Below are 19,640 nucleotides of genomic sequence, written 5' to 3'. Positions count from 1 at the left end.
GAGGAAAGAAGGGAAAAAAGAAAAAAAAGGACAATAAAGGGAAAAAAGGAAAAAAAGGGGGAAAGAGGAAAAAAGGAAAAAAGGGGGGAAAAGGAAAAAGGGGGGAAAAGGAAAAAAAAAAAAAAAAAAGGAAAATTTGGTTTATTTCACACCAAGCCCCACAAATGCTTTCCCATAGTGGTTTTCCCTGCCTGTTGGAATTCTCCTCCTGCAAAGCCCAGCTGAGCTCTGGGCCTCACACACAGATAAAAATTAAAGCCCAGCTTTGATTAAAATTAAAGGGAATTTCCCCAATTCCCTTCTCCCAAAGCTGCAAACGCCACCAGAGCTGCCCAATGAGTGTCCAGGGCAATTTGGGCTCATCACTGTTCATGCTTTGTTTGCTCAGAGCAAACAAATCATTTCCCCTCATGGAATGTGCTCCCAGGACTTCATTCATCCAGTTACAGTCAAAGCCGGGTTGGAAATGGCTCCTGTTGGTCCTGGATCCAGGAAAAACATGGCAGCAATTCCTCAGCAGTGAGGGATTTTTTAATTAAGTTTCAATGGTGGGAAAAGATTCGTTTCTCCACCCTCAAAAAACCTCTGGTTTTGTAGCAGAGGGTGAGGCAGAGGAACTGCAAGGAAGCTCCATGTGTGGCTCCTGCTGGGAATGAGGAGAAATTTCTCCAGGAATGGGGCAGAACCTCAGCTCAGCTGCCAAGTCAAATCACCACTTCCACGACAAAGAATCCCAAAATTACCGGGCTTGGAAAAGCCCTCTGAGATCATCCAGTCCAACCATACCCCCAGCACTGCCAAGGCCACCACTGACCAATGTCCCCAAGTGCCACATGCACAGGGATTTGAAATCCCTCCAGGGATGGGGATTCCATCCCTGCCCTGGGCAGCTGTGCCAGGGCTGGACAACCTTTTCCAGGAAGGAATTTCCCCAATATCCAACCTAAACCTCCACCTGGGCTCACATTCAGCCACCAACCAGCACCCTCCAGCTCCTTTTTCCAGCTTTCCAGTCATTATTCCCAAGCCATACATGTCTTTCAAGGATATTTTATATTTTTAGGAATAATGGAGCAAGCCTAAGTAGTTAAATCACATAATTAATTACGTTAATCCCAAAGAATATTATAAAGCTTGTGTTTATCTGATCTGAATAAATACCTGGAAAAGCACAGCCTCCCCCATCCTGCTTTTTTACCATTTGAAGGATCAAAACAATCCACCTGCTTTTCCAGATGAACAGGAATAGCTCTGTGGACTGATAAAAATTCATAATTAAGAGCTTTACTTTTTTCTTTTTTTTTATCATTTGATTAACATAAAATACGAAGCCAGGAAGCAAATCTGGCCGCCTCTGACCAGCCAAAAACATCCCCAAAATTGCCCTGGGTTGGAAATCAGTGCTCACACATTGCAAAGGAGTTCATGGCAAATGACTTGGCCCCAAAATTTTTGGAGGAAAGGAAAAGTAATTTGAACCCGAGCGATGTTGCGGCGACAGTTGGTGTTTTAAATCCAAAAAACGTTGCTGGAGTTAAACTCCAGCCTGTGACTGATAGAAATTCGGACCAACAAACTGGGATGATTCCATACCAGGACGTGCTTTCCATTCAGTTTGTGCTTCAAGAGGAAAGAAAATTGAGATTAAACTTCAAGAGAACAGTTTGGGACAAAAATGGGTCCAGTTATCTCTCAGTCTACTAAGACCTAAATTCACCTTAAGCATTTAAGTGCAACAATAAAGTCATGTAAGGCTCCATTCTTCGATCTACAAATGCTCTGAACTCATTAAAACCAACCTGAATTTCATATCTCACCAAGGAAAATCACTATCACCAACCCAGGGCGAAATTCTGCAGAAATTTCTTTTCTTGTTGAATCCAGCAAGAAACCAACTGAAGTAACACCTCTTGTTTAGCTGCAATAATCAGATTTACAGATAATTTGTCACAGCATGAATCCTCCTACTTGTGTTGGAACTTGCTGGGATTTTAGGGAAATAGAAGCCAAATTATTTGCCACAAGGGGGATGGGACAAACCTCTCTCCAAACTCAAGTAATTCCTAATAGTGGACATAATATTTGTGGCACTAATGTAAAATTAACTGAAGAACTGCTAATGAGAGAGCTGGGGTGTTCAGCCTGGAGGAGAGAAGGTTCAGGGAGAGCTTTAAGCACCTACAGGAGCACCAGGAGAGCTGGAGAGGGACTTGGGATAAGGGATGGAGGGACAGGACACAGGGAATGGCTTCCCAGTGGCAGAGGGCAGAGTTAGATGGGATATTGGGAGGGAATTCCTGGCTGGGAGGGTGTTGAGGCCTTGGCCCAGGTTGCCCAGAGAAGCTGTGGCTGCCCCTGGATCCCTGGAAGTGTCCAAGGCCAGGTTGGAGCAACCTGGGCTAGTGGAAGGTGTCCCTGCCCATGGAATGAGATGGTTTTTAAGGTCCCTTCCAACCCAAACCATTCCACGATTCTGTGAATATACTGAAGAATGTTTCAAGCATGGCTATTTCACAGCATAATTTGGGACATTTTGGGTCTCTGGACGTTTGAGAAAACACGATCAACCACAGAAAATATCGTTTCTCTGCCTTCTCTCTCCCTGCTGACAATTCAGGATTATTTACAGGCCGGATTTCTGCCTTTCTTCGCTCCCGCACAAAGTGACTCAATTCACACCATTGCTGCCTTTCCTTTCATCCCTGCTCTGTCTCAGGGATGAGAGAAAGGGAAATTGGAAAGGATATTTTGCACAGGACACGCTCCCAGAACAGAACTGTAAAAGAGAGAAAAATAAGAGTCTAATTAACTTCAGAAAGCAGAGAAGTCCAACGGAGAAGGCGCAACATGAAAAGGGCTCCTGGAGTTTGAGGCTTGCTGTGAATTCAGGAGATATCAAAGGTCCTACTGCTCCAGCCATTACCCCCACCTGGCAGGGGGCAGAATGCAACAGCACTCGTGTTTTCAAAGCCTGCAGGACCACACAGTTCCGAAAACCGTGGAAATTTAGGGATTTCAGGCTGCTTTTGGCTTTTCATTTCAACCCGGTCCCGGCGCCAAAGTTAACGAGCAAAAAGCAGCAGGTAAGAAGGGAAGGCTGGGAGCTCCACAGGCTGCCAGGGAGAGAAAGCCAAGAGCCAAACAAGCTGCAGGTGCAATTTCTGCACATCTTCCTCTGTTCCCTCCTCGGAACTGCACTGTCTTGTCTCTTTTTTTGCTGTGGTTAGAGGCAAGGATTCAACCTGACCTTGGAGAAGACACACAACACTAACAGGGCGCCGTGGCCTGAATGCTGAGTGTGCCTGTGATGCTGTCAGAGGACCTGCTGCAAAACAAAGGGGCTCTAAGTATTCCTGAGTGATGCCAAAGTCATCAAAATATTAATTTTGCCCTCTAGGATAGAGAGGTGTGGGGGGGGGAAATGGCTCTTCTGCTCAAGAGAAACGTCGTTCCTTGTTCCGATTCTCCTTTAAACACAAACACAAGGTGCTCTAGTGAAACAAAATCCATGTTGGGCTTGGTGCTCTGCACTCCAGAGGAGCAGGGAGCCAATTCCAACAGCCTCAGAGGAGAGGTTTTTGGGAAAAACAGGCCAACACAGCAATCCAGCTGCACCACCTGAAGGGTGGTCTTGGTTCTGCCACATGATGCAGCATCACGTGTTCTGTGAACGTCGTTAACGAGCCAAGGAAGTCATTAAGGCAGCAGAGAGTAAGGCAAAAAGCTCTTCATTCAAAAATTCCAGCCCTTTAAAAGCTGGGATTTTGGAGCTGACCCTGCTCCCTGAGGGATGAGCAAACCCCAAGATGATCCTTTTCGGGCAGGCGGCTCTCAAATCATCTCAGCGACATCAGCTGCCAGGAACAGTCTCCAGAATGGAAGATCTGTTCACCTCTCCAGATGATTTATGGGATTCAGACACAGATTAAGATCCAAATCCAGAGGCATATTCCTATCATCCCCTTACACTCAAGGGGAAGCTCATCTGTCATCCAGCTGGCCTGTGTAGTGTCTAGAAAATGATTTACCTGTGCTCAGTTCCACAACAGGACCTTCAACCGCTGAGGCACAAAGAGACATTTATTTCCAGACCCCTCCATTCAGGTGGTTCAAATTCCCACAGTGAATCCTTCCCTTGGCTTCATGGATGCACTAAAAGCTCATTCATTGCTTAAACAGGGGTAAAACCTATTGCCAATCTGCCCTAGGACATCTCACCTGCCTCCAGCTGCTGCTCCAGAATTCCAGAATGGTTTGGGCTGGAAGGGACCTTAAAGACCATCCAGCTCCAACCCCCTGCCATGGGCAGGGACACCTTTTACTAGACCAGGTTGCTCCAAGCCCTATCCAACAGCTTTGGGGTGGATCTACACCCCATCACAACACACAGGCAGCAGGACATTCCCTTTCAGGGGCACCACAGACCTATTTTAAATCAACAGCAAAAAACTACACCCAAATTTGTAGGTCAGCAAGAAAATTTAAGCTGCCTTGACTTCTTTTAAGTCTCCACAAGCTGCAAGAACAACCTGATCCACAGGGAAAGGTTCTCTAGGCAGGGAAGTTAAACCTCAGGTTCAAGAGAAGGGTCTTAAGGGAATTAATTATAACTTGGAAAAACTCTGACACACAACAGGAGCTGGGAGATCCCAGAGAGTTTGTGATACACCTGATGCTGTGTGTAGGCACCAGAAGCACTGGAAGGTGTTGGAAAGTCTCCCTGGAGCCTCCTCCTCTCCAGGTGAATCCCTCCAGCTCTCCCAGCCTGTCCCCAGAGCAGAGGGACTCCAGCCCTCAGAGCATCTCCAGGGCCTCCTCTGGACCAAATTCACTGAACAATTCACCCATCAAATCCATCTCTCCTCAACTCAGACAGACCCTGGTGCAGCTGAAGAGTCTCCCATGCTCAGATTCACACCCTCCAAGGTGTCAATATAAAATCTCCCCCTCAGATTTGATTTTCACACCCAAACCCTCCGAGCTGTGTGAGGGATCAGAGAGATTCACGACCGACTCCTCACCTGCTGCCACATCACCTGAGCCACTGAGCTTTACGGCACAACCACTTGCTACAGCGCAAACATAAAACCTGCCTCGCTCCTGAACCTCCACCAGGGTGAAAAAATCGATTTATATCCCAACACTGCCTTCCTGCAGCAGCCACAAATTGTCACTTGCCAGCTAATTGGCTGCAGGCAGCAGTTGGCTCAGAAATGCCAATTATCCGTGTTTCGTCTCCCCACGTGAACTCTGGGATGGTTTTGCAGAAGGAACACGGGCAGGGCTGTCCCTAAATTAAAAGTAGCGCTCAAGACGTGGCCCCAAATTTCACTGAATCCCAGGAATTATCTCACAAATCTGACACAGGGGAAGTGCTTGCTCAATAAACAGCCAAAGGGGTGAATAGTGGTGCTCGTCTGAATTTTAAAGTGCACCAGGAAATAAAGTTCTGGGAAGTGCCATAATGGGAACAGCAAAGTCAGATCAGACCCTGCACAGCTCCATGTTACAGTGACACCCAACCAAAGGCCAGGGCAAAGATGAGGCAGGGCCAGAAAAATTTGATTTCTTTGGAATTCTCGGTGAATCCTCAGCGAATTATTTGAACTCAGTTCTTCTTCTGGGCCCCTCAGACAGGAGAGACATGGAGGGGCTGGAGAGTGTCCAGGGAAGGGAACGGAGCTGGGGAAGGGGCTGGAGCAGCAGGAGCAGCTGAGGGAGCTGGGGGGGCTCAGCCTGGAGAAAAGGAGGCTCAGCCTGGAGAAAAGGAGGCTCAGGGGGGACCTTCTGGCTCTGCAACCCCCTGACAGGAGGGGGGAACCGGGGGGGGTCGGGCTCTGCTCCCAGGGAAGAAGGGACAGGAGGAGAGGGAACGGCCTCCAGCTGTGCCAGGGGAGGTTTAGTTTGGATATTGGGGAAAATTCCTTCCTGGAAAGGGTTATCCCCCCCTGGCACAGCTGCCCAGGGCAGGGGTGGAGTCCCCATCCCTGGAGGGATTTCAAATCCCTGTGGATGTGGCACTTGGGGACAGGGGTCAGTGGTGGCCTTGGTTGATGGTTGGACTGGATGATCTCAGAGGGCTTTTCCAGCCTCAACAATTCCATTATTCTCGGACTGTAGCAGTTGCTCTGGAGGTAAGGCAGCTCTGAGATACTTGGAAAAAAATGGTTAAAAAACAAAGACCCTGAAAGCTGAGACAGAAAGTGAATCCCCAGCAGGAAAACACTCCAGTCCTCCCAGTCCCAAACCCTCAAGCACCTCCCTCAGTCCCAGCTGCTGCGCTGAGGATGCATTTGGGAAGGATCCCATTGCATTTGGGTTTGGAAGGATCCCATTCCCTGGCTCTGTGCCCAGCAGAGCCCTGACACCATCTGTGTGCGGGCTCAGTGACGTCCGGCACAGGCCCAACTATTCCTGGAGACTTCCAGCGTGGAAAAAACAAAATTAAAAACTCCAGCACACAACAGCTCAAACCCTCACTCAGACCCCTCAAAGTCCAGCAAAAATGAGCTTTACAGTCATGACAATAAAAGGAATAAAAGTTGTTTTCCTAAAGAGTTGGGAATGTGGGTACTCCAGGGGGAGTCAGGGATAAAAAGAAGGAGAAAGCAGCTGAAGGCATATTTGCCCTTTTTTTTATTTTTTTTTTAGGCTGCAAAATAGCTGACAGATGGAAATGGGCAAAACCTTCTGTCTTGCATCATTTCTGACCAGACAAAACACTGGAATAAATGCAAGACAGAGCTCAGAGTTTCTCTGGTACTAATGGGGAAAACAAGCTCTGTCTCCTTCTCTAAGGAAGCTGTGAATTCTAAGGATCACATGGGGGGATTTATCATGTTTATCAACCTGGAGCACAACAGGTCTGCAATGTGCCAAGTGCAGAAGTTTCCACAGAAATCCTAAGGATTTTTCGTCCTTAATTAAAATAAAGAAGTAAAATAATTGCAGATATATATTTTTATATATAATATATAGAATCACAGAATGGTTTGGTTCGGAAGGGACCTTCAAGATCATCCAGTTCCAAGCACAAACTAAATACGTATTTATATAAATAACCAAACAAAAATAGCTTTGAATGGCAACATTCTCACATTGTTACCCAACCCTGAAGCCACAAGTTTGTCCCAAACCTGGTGTCAAATCACGACACGAAGGGGCAGTAAAAAAAAAAATCAACAAAATTTCCTTTCAGCAAATTATCCAAAATCAGTTTTAAAGAGCCACGAAGCCAGAAATCAGAGGGATGGGCTATTTTTATTCATCAAGGGTTTATTTGTTGAGAGGCTTGGCTGTGATTTGGTGTTCAAGAAATCTTAATGTGAAAAATAACTGTGCTGGGTGGGGAAAAATGAACCACGTCTCCTGTATTGGCATTAAAAAGCCCAGGTGGTCACTGTCTGTCACTAAAGGATTTCTAGAACAGGTCATTCACCATTTTGTCCTGAAGGATCTCCCAGTAAAATACTGAAATGACAAATTTATTTCAATCCTCACAGTCAAAATATTCATGGAATTTACTGATACTTTGGGTCCAGGGGTGGGAAGGAGGATGGTGCTGGTCTGGCAGGTAAAACAAGACTGTTGAAAGAAATAACTACACGTGACACTCACAATTAAGGACAAATACATTAAAAATAACCAATCTGGGGGAAAAAAAAAAAAAGAAACAACAAAAAAACCCAATCATCCCAGAAATTTACTGTTACCCAAGGCTGTGACAGTCCCACACTGCCCTGACCCCAACACTGCTGGGAGCAACATCTGCCAATACAGCAAAAACCCCTCAAATCTTAATAATACAAAGTCAGGAAAGTGAATGAGAGAAAAGGCAGTTTTTAGGACATTCCAGGAATGTTTTTTCCCCCCAAAGCAGCCCTCCAGAGCCAGCTGAGAGCTGTTGGTGCAGTGCTGGAGGCTCTGTCTCCGTGTCTGGGAGCTGAGGAAGCCACAGGCTTTTGGATTTGTCACCCTCTGTTAGTCCTGGATCTGTTTTTCCCTCGTGGTTTCAGCCAGGCTGGATCTACTGTCACATTCGAGCCTGTGGCTTCTTTGATTTTATTGCCAACACACTTTTCTCCTCTTCATTAACTCTGCTCACTGTGCTTTGACTCTTTAAATAAGCTTTTGCACAAAGAAATGCATCTCATTCTATGGTGGCCATAAAAGCTCCCCTGCAATGGCTCACAGGGCTCGTTTTATGAAATATATTTGAATTTCAGGTTTACATTCCCATTCCATGGTGGGTTCTGGTGTTTTCAGGAGTTATTCAGCACAGCAACTTCAAGCAACCAGCCCCTGCCTCACCCAGGAGAAATTAATGCCTAATTCGGACTTTGCTTCCGTAGAAAATTAATTCTGCATTTTTTTTTAGTTATTATGTTTTTCCAGCCCAGCATTTTAAACAGGGGGAGGAAAAAAAAAAATCACCTCCCTTAAAAGTAAAAGCAATCCATACATATCTTACTGTCAGAGCTGGAAAAAACACATCCTAAGAAATCCTGGTGGTATCATTAAATCTGGATCTCGGGTTGGATCTCTGCTCTCCTGGAACTTTTTTCTTATTTATGCAGCTAAAGTTTTGCAGCAGCCACACGAACAGACTTCTAACATTGTATGAAAATATTCCAATAAGCCTCACAAAGGGTATGTGAGTCAGCACAGTTCATCCCCAGAAATTCCTCAAGCTGGGGATGTAAAACCCCAAGGTTTCAATGGTTGCCCCTTCCAGGGCCTAAAGGGGCTCCAGGAGAGCTGAAGAGGGACTGGGGATAAGGGATGGAGGGACAGGACATAGGGAATGGCTTCCCAGTGCCAGAAGGCAGGGATAGATGGGATATTGGGAAGGAATTCTTGGCTGGGAGGTGAGGCCCTGGCCCAGGTTGGGCAGAGAAGCTGTGGCTGCCCCTGGATCCCTGGAAGTGTCCAAGGCCAGGTTGGAGCAATGTAGGATAGTGGAAGATGTCTCTGCCCATGGCAGGGGGATGGAGTGAGATGATCCTTCATCTCCCTTTCAACCCAAACCATTCCATGAGTCCCTGATAAAAATCCCCCCCAACACAACACCTGGGGAAAGTTTGGTGTGAGCAGTTTTTTGGGGGTTTCTGAAGCCACGACCTCCAGTCAAAGGGACTGAGGCTGCACCACATACAGGCAAGGGTTAAGTGCCTTGGAGAGAAACCTTCCTTTCTGAGCATTTAAGAACCTGCTAAACAAAAATATTACTTAATCTGAGAGGGAACAACTTCTAAAAGGAGAAAAATGTCAATGGCTGGTGCCAAAATCGAGGCGGCGGGAGCAGATAAAACACAAGCAGCTGTTTCATGTTTTAAAGGCCCATTTAACTGGGGTGATTTAAATCTTCCCATCCCCCCACCACCACCCCAGTAGAAGATGTCAGTTTGGCTGCTCTGAAATAAAAAAAAATCAACCCATAATTGCATGTCTCCAAAAGTAATTACATTCAACAGCAGATTTCATCAGATTAACAAATTGATTTACGTCCCGTCGTCAGGTTTTTGAGACGAACCCCTCACACAGCAAGAGAGAGAGAGAGAGAGAGAGAGAGAGGGGAAGGGAGAGCTCTGCTCAGAAAGCACCTGCTGAAGAGCTGGAGGAAGGCAAGGGACATCATTAGCAAACAACTCTGGCATTGTGGTGCTTCCAGAAGCAAGAGAAGAAGGAACATTTTTGGAAAAGGATCGTCCCAGAGAGCTGAGGGCGATTTTATCTCCGCACCTACATCTCGGCCTCGTTAAAGATGCACGAGGCACAGGGAGGACCTGGTAGGATCAGCCCCCTCAGGATGATTTCAAGCCTCCATGATTATTTTATCAAAGCAATCACCACCTATCTGAATGGGTTTTATTCTCTTTGGCCGACAACAAAGATGCTTTTTCTCTGCCTTTACCCTCCCCGAGAGCTCTCGTTCCATGAGCCTCCAATTAGAGAATGGTGTTAATTCAGGGAAAGGCTGGAAACCTCCATGGGGATATTTATGCCCTGTATCAAACACCAAATTCTCCCTCCAGAGAGGAATCAGGGAATTAAGAGCCAGTTCAGGTCCTGCTTTTTAACTGAGGGATAGTTCCTTGGCTCCATCTTATTCCGTGGATTATCAAAACCTTGCAAACCCCAAAAGGGAGCCCCAGAGAGCACCACTGCTGGAAATATTCCTTAAATCACCTTAAAGAGGTTGAAAGCCTCAAATCCAAGGAAGCTGGAAGTGTGGGATCAGCTATTCCTCCAGCTCTGTTTTGGGGTAACCATCTCCCTCCCCTGGCAGGAGCTGAGGTACCTCAAAGCTTTCCAAGTGTCATCCATCATTTAGCTCTGCAGGAAAGCAAATGCCTCCTGAACCACATTAAACATGGAATGGCAAGTAAAATTAAAGCTTAACTGAAACTGGTATTAAGATCCTCACTAATGCAGAGCACCTGTTTTAGCTGCCAATAAAAATAGCAGGACGATGGGGAAGAGCATCAGAAGTAGAAATTCAACCCAAAACTGCTCTAATGAAGGAGCTTTCCTCTGAAAAATGAGAATTTGGGAAGGTTTTAGTATCTGCAGGACAGGAGAGTGATGGAATATTAAAATAAATGATGACAAAGATCAGAGCAAGAGCTTTGTCTGATTGGGAGTCTTCTTAGGAATGAATGTAATTCCTGGCACTTTGGAAGGTACTGGCTACTATTTTCCACTTAAATAGCCACGTTCAGCTAAGAGAGAAAACAAGACCCATTCCTTGGGAGAATCCCAGTCTAGTTAATTCATCCTGGCTCCAAAATCCAGCACCAGCAGCACGTGGTTCCTACATATTAACACAGGAAATATCTCCTGGCTTACGGGAAAGACCCATTTCCAACGTTATTCCCAGGTCTGCAAAGCCAAGGAGATGTGAAGGGAATGTGCCCTCTTGCATTCCTACAGACATTGTCAGCACATCGTTGGAAACCAGTGGGAAATCTTTCCCAGGTCAAAGGAGGCAATTAGTGCCTGTAACACAATCCCATGGAAAATCCTTGGGATGCAGAGAGAGAGGCAGGGAAGCCTTTTGATGCCTGGGAATCAACAGAGCTTTGGCTGTTCCCTCAGAACAGCTCAGGAAAGAAGAAAAGGTCATAAAAAATTAGTAGCCACAGGTTTAATACACAAAGCACTCGGATCCGAGGAAGCGGCAGCTCCGAAAGGATTATTGGGAGCAGATCCCACATCTGTGGGAAATCCTACTCAGTGCAGCAGAGCAGCTCTTCCCCAGGGCACTACAATGAGGATTTTCCTTCCAAAGTTGGATGTAGACATCATGGAAATGGTAAGAAAAGTGCAGAAGGCAGAGAGGGAGGGCCCTGAAGGAAGGGGGGTCATTGAAAGCACATCAGCCGAGGGTTCTGGAGCTGACAACTGACATCCCACATTCCTGGGAATGGTGCACACTGTGGATCTGCACAGCTGGAGCTGGGGCACCCGTGGATTTCTCCAATGGAGCCAGGCTGGGAGAGCTGGGGGGGTTCACCTGGAGAAGAGAAGGCTCCAGGGAGAGTTGAGAGCCCCTTGCAGGGCCTGAAGGGGCTTCAGGAGAGCTGGAGAGGGACTGGGGACAAGGCATGGAGGGACAGGACAAGGGGGAATGGCTTCCCACTGCCAGAGGGCAGGGATAGATGGGATATTAGGAAGGAATTGTTGGCTGGGAAGGAGGTGAGACCCTGTCCCAGGTTGGGCAGAGAAGCTGTGGCTGCCCCTGGATCCCTGGAAGTGTCCAAGGCCAGCTTGGAGCAATGTAGGATAGTGCAAGATCCCCCTGCCCATGGCAGGGGGATGGAATGAGATGATCCTTCATCTCTCTTCCAATCCAAACCATTCCATGAGTCCCTGATAAAAATCCCCCCCAATACAACACCCGGGGAAAGTTTGGTGTGAGCAGTTTTTTGGGGGTTTCTGAAGCCACGACCTCCAGTCAAAGGGACTGAGGCTGCACCACATCCAGGCAAGGGTTAAGTGCCTTTGAGTTAGATGGGATATTGGGAAGGAATTCCTGGCTGGGAGGGTGGGGAGGCCCTGGCCCAGGTTGCCCAGAGAAGCTGTGGCTGCCCCTGGATCCCTGGAAGTGTCCAAGGCCAGGGTGGATGGGGCTTGGAGCAACCTGGGCTAGTGGAAGGTGTCCCTGCCCACGGCAGGGGATGGGACTGGATGTTCTTTAAGGTCCTTCCAACCCAAACCATGCTGTGATTCCATGATTCTCCGTGCCAGTCCGGACGCAGTCGCCCGGGACAGTGACCACAAACCAAATCCTTATTTAATTACAGCACATTTAAAGCCTCTCCTTAATTTCCCAGGTCTCCCATTTGTTACAGTTTCTACGCTTGAACTTTTGGCAGCTCCTCAGCAACAACAATCAACTGAAAGGAGCTGAATTGTTCCCACCTTTCCTTCACCACTCACCCTTTCAGGGGGTGAACCAGAGAGCAATTCAACACTTTGAGGGGGTTCACCAACATTGTCCTATCAGGGTAAACAACACATTTGGAAATAGAGAAAATGGTTATGACAACACGTGATGTGACTGAATTAAGCAACCCACAGATGGGTTTTAAGGTCCCTTCCAGCCCTGTCCAGTCTGTGAAAGGAATAAAGATTTAAAGGAGACTGTATAAATCAATCACCTCAGAAAGAAATCAAGTGGAAGAAGCCAGAAAGAAGTAGGAAAAACTAAAACTGGAGACAGCAGAGGTAATTTGAGGTATTTTTCCATCACAGCCTTCATGAAATCAGAGTGGAAGGCAACAATATCAGTGACTTGGATGTTTCCCACTGGTTCCCAAAATCCTCCTCAGCCAGTGGGAGCTGTGGATGCTGCTCCAGCCTCCACCACTGCACGTGCAGTGGTCACTGTGGTGCTTTTTTTGAAGCCCAACATGAGGCTGAATTGCCAAGAAAATAATCTACAGTGAACATCTACCAAGATTTTTCAAGTGGAATATTCTGTATGCAAGAGGCTGCAAAATTCCTTCAGCTCCTTTTTTTGTTCCTTGAAGCATTTGGTTGGTAATTAACGTTTCAAATCAAAATACTTCAAGCACCATGAAGGGAAAGACAGGAGGCAATTGCCAGTTAATGATACAATTACAAACTGGGTTTGCCTTAAATCAGCTCCTAAAAATGCCTTAGATATTCTAAGAATGTAGAGATCAATGTAAGAGGCTTCAAGGATGTGAATCTGGAAGGGAAAACAAAAAAAAAAAAATCTAAAATCAAATAGGACAGAACGTTTATGAATATAAACAATAGTTTGGGTAAGAAAGAAGACAAAAACAGAGATTTCTGTTTAGTGAGTGGCAGCAAACACCAGCAGCAGTAAATTGTAACAGAGCAGAAAGCTGAGAGTCATTAAAAAGGGGGTGGATTTGCTCTATTAGCAGTTCTAATTTCACCCCTGTGCACTCAGGGGAGGGGACTCACTCACTGCAACCTGCTCCAGATAAAGAAAAACCAGTTTAAAGAGTGATAAAAGTGCTGCCATTTCCACAGGTTTCGAAGAGAGTTTCAAATTCTCACCATTAACCACTTGTCAGCTCCAGAATTCCCAGCTCTCACCTGGCAGGGAGTTTTGCCTGCACTGAAACCCGGGAAGGGAACTCCTCTGAAAGCTTCTGCACTGAATTTCTTTGCTTCTTTTTGTGCTTATTTATAGTCCAGAACTCTTTTCTAGTCCATTCTCTTTTAAATTCGGAAAGGGTAACAAAGCAAACTTACAAGGAAGATCAGGAAAACAGGGAAAAATAATGGGGGGAAAAGTTTTGTTACATTGAAGTTACTAGAGAAAAACATCAACCCTTCAACACCCATTGATGTTCTTTTTCCAAAGGGTTCATTCCCAGTTTGGGAGAAGATAAGGAATGTTTGCTGAATGCTCAGGAATTCAGTGTGGCCAAAGTTTGAAGCAGAGGAGCCACAAAGCAAAGAAAGGAAATATCCAGCTGCTGTGACAAGACCTTACCTGGATTTTCAGGAAAAGCTTGGCAAGGTGAGGCTTTTCAGGGAATTCCTTCCTCAAGAAGAGCATTGCTGCATTTTGAAGGCTTTCTGCATTTTGCTGCTTTAGTTCTTCCACTAAATAATCATTTCAAGTCATTAAACAGGCAGGGAGAGACATCCTAAACCCATACACTTGAAAAAAGGAATGAACTGAAGTGGTTTGGAAAAGAGGTGGAGCAAGAAAGGGGGGGAAAAGCAGCCAGAATTGAGCATTGGCAGGGACATGTCTCTGACACAAAAGAGCATTTATACTTTCCAAGTGGAGATTTTAACAGGCAAGGAGAGGGAAAGGGAGGCAAGATTTCAATCAAGGACTTCAGGATAAGGTTTCTGTTCTTTAAAAAAAAAAAAAAAGTGGATTGTAGGGTTGTTTTGCAGTAAAAACTACATTGCTGAAGTTTTATGCTGCAAGGCTTTGTATAGAGAAACAAATCTCACGTCTAAATACACTTGTTGTATTGAAATTGAAGATAAGCCAGGAGAAATGAGGGGGTGTAAAATGACTGTTTACTAGTATATGCAAACAAAGAAAAAAAAAATCAAAAAAATACGATTTGGACATTTTGCCCTGCCCAGGAACAACCCAAACACACGTGTGAGCTGAGACAGAATCATTCCCAGCAGCCTGGCAGGAGCAGAATTTCCCAGATTTCATCACATTCCTGCCATTAAAACCACTCTGCTTTCCAAAGGGGAATTGAAACACGTTCTGTAGCTGAGAGAAGGTTTAATAGTGGAGCTGCAACGAGGAAAACTGAAGGAGAGCAGGGAACAGTTTGTATCCTGCTTTAATTAAGGAGCCACTTTGCCCTGAAGGGCTGAACCCCAAAGCACAGGGACTTTTCTGCAGGGAAATAAGGGATGAACAGCTTGGAAAAAGAAATGAGAGATGGAATATGGGAAAGATCTGAGTCAAGAGAGGAACAGAGAATGGGATGAGTCAAGGACTGAGTGCTGGGAAGTCTTAAAATCATGGAATCACAGAATGATTTGGGTTGCAAGGGACCTTAAAGGTCACCTAATTCCAAGCCCCTGCCGTGGGAAGGGACACCTTCCACTAGCCCAGGTTGCTTGGGCAATTCAAGGGATGGAGCAGCCACAGCTTCTCTGGGCATTTCCTCAAAAAAAAAAATCTTTGTCCCAAAAATCCATCCCATGATTTAACTCCTGTTTTATCACACTGAAGAGAAACTCCGGAGAGCCAAGACTCCTCAAAAATAAAAAAAATTGGGAAAGCACATAAGGAAGAGGCAGAGAAAGGACAGGTAGGAACAGAGATTGGAACTCAGGGAAGTTCAATCCACCACGGAATATTGCACAAGACCTGGAAGGACATGGTGAATCCTGATTTTTGGCTGAGAACTGAAGAGAAATCCTAAGGACCACACATTCCTGGATGTGATATCACTGCCAGGCTCCACAAAAAAAGGTGAAGAAGTCTCCATGAGTAAGAGCTGATGCTATTTTAGGCTTTGTTTTGGCAAGTAACAAGGGCATTAAGAAGAGCTGGTGATAAAACATTACCTTGGATTGAGTGCACACAAGCACATTCCTATTAAATTAGGGATAAAAAGAGGTTAAGTGTTGTAAGAGAATCCAAGTTCACTCTTTAACTATGAGAAATTAAATCAAACAGTAAAATCAAGTGGGCTGAGGAGATGAGGGATGGCAAAGCTGCCATCCAAGTCTTTCTCTCAGGTCAAAGATGCAAAGCTATTTGAAAGCTGTGTCCTCAGAACCAACCTCAAAAAGGACATTAGGATCAATTAAAGAGTCTGTGTGTTATGGACAGGAAAGGATTGATTAGCAATGGTTTTAAAGCCAGCAAGGGGCAGGGAGACAAAATAAGAAGTGCCAGAAGTCAAGCTGTGCCAGAGCTCAGCAAATGAAAGCAAAAGAGCAGGAGATGTTTCAGGTATCCAAGTAAAGGAGACCAGGAGGGGAAGGGAAGAGATCCTGTAAGGAGAGCTTGATAAAACCAAGCTTAACACTGAATTAAGAGGGGAATAAGGACATGAACATGGGTGGAAGGCAAAGTGTGTCATGGGGTTGAGGTTGTAAGAGATACAACCACAGTGGAGACAGAACTCCAATGTTTTGGTGTGTTCTAATCCAGGGAAAGCAGACAGCACCCATCCCATCTCCAAAACAAATGGCACATGGAATAATATCCTCTCTGGAATGAGGCTGTTAAAGCAGTCCAGCAGCTGAGCATGGATCTGTGGAACACTGAAAACTCTTATTTAGAGGAGGAGGGAGAATCCAAATATTCATCCTCCCAAGACCTCAAGGGTACACAAAGTTCCTCAAGGAGAATGTTGAATAAAAGAACTTAATGAGCAAAGGAAAAACTGGAATGAGGTGCAAACAAAGCACTGGAGGTGCCAACAGTCACCTGTGCTATTCCAGTCCACTATTTCCTGTCTGGAAGAATTATTTATTGTAAAGACCTAAGAAGTACAGCTGAGCTAATCCCAACTTCATTATGGATATAAACACACTGGGCATTCTTCATTATGGATATTAATATGCTGGGAATTCTTCATTATGGATATCAATACACTGGGAATTCTTCATTATGGATATCAATACACCAGGAATTCTTCATTATGGATATCAATACATTGGGAATTCCTGTGTGACATGAAGATGGTGAAGATTATTTCAGGAATCAGAGTGGTTTAAAGAGGACAGAAGTTGGTTCAAGGATGGCATTTGGACACTGACTGGTACATTCATGTCCTCAGAGAGTCCAGAGGAGGCCCTGGAGCTGCTGCCAGGGCTGGAGCCCCTCTGCTCTGGAGCCAGGCTGGGAGAGCTGGGGGGGTTCCCCTGGAGAAGAGAAGGCTGCAGGGAGAGCTGAGAGCCCCTTGCAGGGCCTGAAGGGGCTCCAGGAGAGCTGGAGAGGGACTGGGGACAAGGGATGGAGGGACAGGACAAGAGGGAATGGCTTCCCAGTGCCAGAGGGCAGGGATAGATGGGATATGGGGAAGGAATTGTTGGCTGTGAGGGTGGAGAGGCCCTGTCCCAGGTTGGGCAGAGAAGCTGTGGCTGCCCCTGGATCCCTGGAAGTGTCCAAGGCCAGGCTGGCCTTGGTCAGATCCTGAACCCCATGACCAAAACCGTACAAGAGAGACAAACACCTGGAAGCACAGAGGGAAAACAAAGGAAGCAACTGAACCTGAATAACCTGTTCCACAGGAAAAGACCAGGAGGGTTTGTCCTGCTTAGGCCAACAAACAAACAGGGAAGGTTTCCAGAGGATATGACCTGTCCAAATTCATCCAGGGAAAGCAGGAGTTTGAGATGCCAAAGGAGGAGGTGGAGGGGACATTTAAGCTCAACAACACTGGCACAGGAAAAGCCAGAAATTCCCTGTCAGTGCAGGTGGATGGAGACTGGAGTAAACTCAGGAGAGCTTTAGGGAGAGGACACAGCACTGCTCTGAAACATCTACAAAGTATTAACACAGTTCTGCAGCAAGAACTTTATTTATTACTAAAATAATAAAGTAATAAATCAGGATAAAGTAATAAATCAGGATAAGACTCAGTCCAGCACTGATTATGCAAAATCAACTATCAGTCAAAATAACCTGTAAGTTAAATAAAATATGATTTTTTTTCGGATGTCTGTGATTGTGAATTTGATAAAGGAGAAGCTCGAATATTTAAATAAACCACTACACAAGTGTCAACCTTTATACACAGATGCTACTTCCACTATTACAAGAGTATTTCAATGAAAATGAGGTTTAGTACTTGCTGTTTGAGTATCCAATGACACCAAGGTTTGACCCTGCAGCTCTTGCCAACTCCTCCACATCTAAAAATCAGGACTAAATAAACTAAATAAACTAAGAGTTCAACAATTTGTAAAGTCAAAACTCTCCAGTTGGCAAACTATTATCAAAACTGTAAAAGGCATTAAAAAGAAGCCAAAAGCAGTCCAAAGTGAGCCTCTCCAATCTACAGCCTGCCATCAACAACACCAAATTTCCTGAACACTTCAAACCCTCTGTCTTTACCAGAAGGTGATGCAGGAGTGTCACAGGTATTCCTAATGTATTTTTAAAAATTAGGGGAATAACTTGAAAAATGTCATTATAGCTCAAGGAGGGTTTTTTTCCAGGTGGATCTCCTGCCCTTGCTCAGTATTATCAGGGAGTGGGAGTTTGTGGGACTGAATGTCAGTAACACCAAGAACTTCAAGGTGAACTCTCAGCTTTCACATCATAATGGGCTGGACAAGGGTGAAGATGGAAGAATTTGGGTTCCCATGTTTGAGCAAACTTCTTAAATAAGAAGTCAGATATGCCAGGCCTTATTTGAGATCTGTGGATTCCCCATCCCTGGAGGTGTTCCAAGTTGGATGAGGCTTGGAGGAATCTGGGATAGTGGAAGGTGTCTCTGCCCATGGCAGGGGGTGGCACTGGATGGGCTTTAAGGTCCCTTCCAACCCAAACCATTCCATGATCTCTGTCCCAGACCTGGAAGGATTTTTGTCCTTCAGAGAAGCCCCACATCACTCTGAGCAAACAGGCAGCTGATATTTGCTTTTCCTCTGCCCCCACATCCCAGGTTTGGTTTTTAACTTCATCCCTCTTTCTATTCAACATCAATAACTCCACATTCAGATCAGACATCTTAATAACTGAGCATCTCACTTTATTTCCCAGCACATTTTCAGACCCCCTGGGCTGAGGTAGCACCAGAAGACGCCTCACACCTTTTCCCTCTTATCCAGAACATCCAGCTCTGCCTGCTGTGGGATCCCACTGAGGCTGGGGCAGCTTGGACAACTCAAAGCCCAGCAAAGTGTCACCAAAAAATAATAAAAAAAAAAAAGGCACTTTTAAAGAATTCCACACAAATGACCAGCTCTTACCTGGATTTTTATGGGCCAGGTGAAGTTGCTGACGTAAACAAAGAAGGTGATGTTGGGGTTGTTACGGAAATCAAACTTCTCGTTGGAGAAACTGTCCTTGTACTCTTTTATATTGGTTCTGGAAACAACTGGAATTTCCTCCCCAGCCTGTGTGCCAGCTGGTTTGGGAAGGAGCAAGAAAAAAAATGTTGATGAGTGTTTAAAATAATGAACAAAAGGGTAAATTGGCCTGAATTCTAACGGCAAAAAATTAACTATTCCTTCAGAAATTATTCTTTTAAGCTGCACTGCAATATCAAAATCACTGTGTGCCAAAATGCTGCATTATTAAAAATCAAATTTGCACCTTCTTAGGTTTCCAAAATGCACTACTAACATGGAAAACATAGCTTTTTTTAAACATTTCACCTCCTCCTTCAGGCCCAGCATTTAAGGACATTATATATCAAGTACAGAGGTTTAAAAAAAAAAAAAAATGTTTTCCTAATTAAATTTGTATTTGTCAGAAACTGATAACTGAAACAAGCTGCCAAGGAACTCAAATCAGGCTCATTTTACCTGCAAAACTTGTGGACCAAGTGATGTTGAGGTTGAAGTTTTTGGATGCATTGATGAACATGTCCAGGTCTCTGTTTTGCTGCAGGAAGGAAACAAAAAAAGAAATTCCCATTTTTAGGATAAGCAGTTTGACTGCATAGTCTCCTAACAAATCTTTGCAC

At 45.3% G+C, this 19,640-nt stretch overlaps 1 protein-coding gene across 3 annotated transcripts in view; it reads right to left on the bottom strand.

Moving 5' to 3' along the window:
* ATRN (attractin) overlaps positions 1–19,640 on the bottom strand; it is a 152,856-nt gene that overhangs the window by 49,189 nt on the left and 84,027 nt on the right. For all 3 annotated transcript variants that reach the window (XM_027660483.1, XM_027660482.1, XM_027660484.1), the window contains exons 23-24: positions 19,480–19,558; positions 18,922–19,079 (exon numbers count right to left, since the gene is read on the bottom strand). In XM_027660483.1, the coding sequence (XP_027516284.1) occupies positions 18,922–19,079; positions 19,480–19,558 (237 nt within the window). The remainder of the gene's footprint in view (positions 1–18,921; positions 19,080–19,479; positions 19,559–19,640) is intronic.

This window comes from Corapipo altera, unplaced genomic scaffold (genome assembly GCF_003945725.1).
Source record: "Corapipo altera isolate COAL_440 unplaced genomic scaffold, ASM394572v1 295, whole genome shotgun sequence".
Classification (NCBI taxonomy): Eukaryota; Metazoa; Chordata; class Aves; order Passeriformes; family Pipridae; genus Corapipo; species Corapipo altera.
This window is presented reverse-complemented; position numbering and strand designations above follow the sequence as displayed.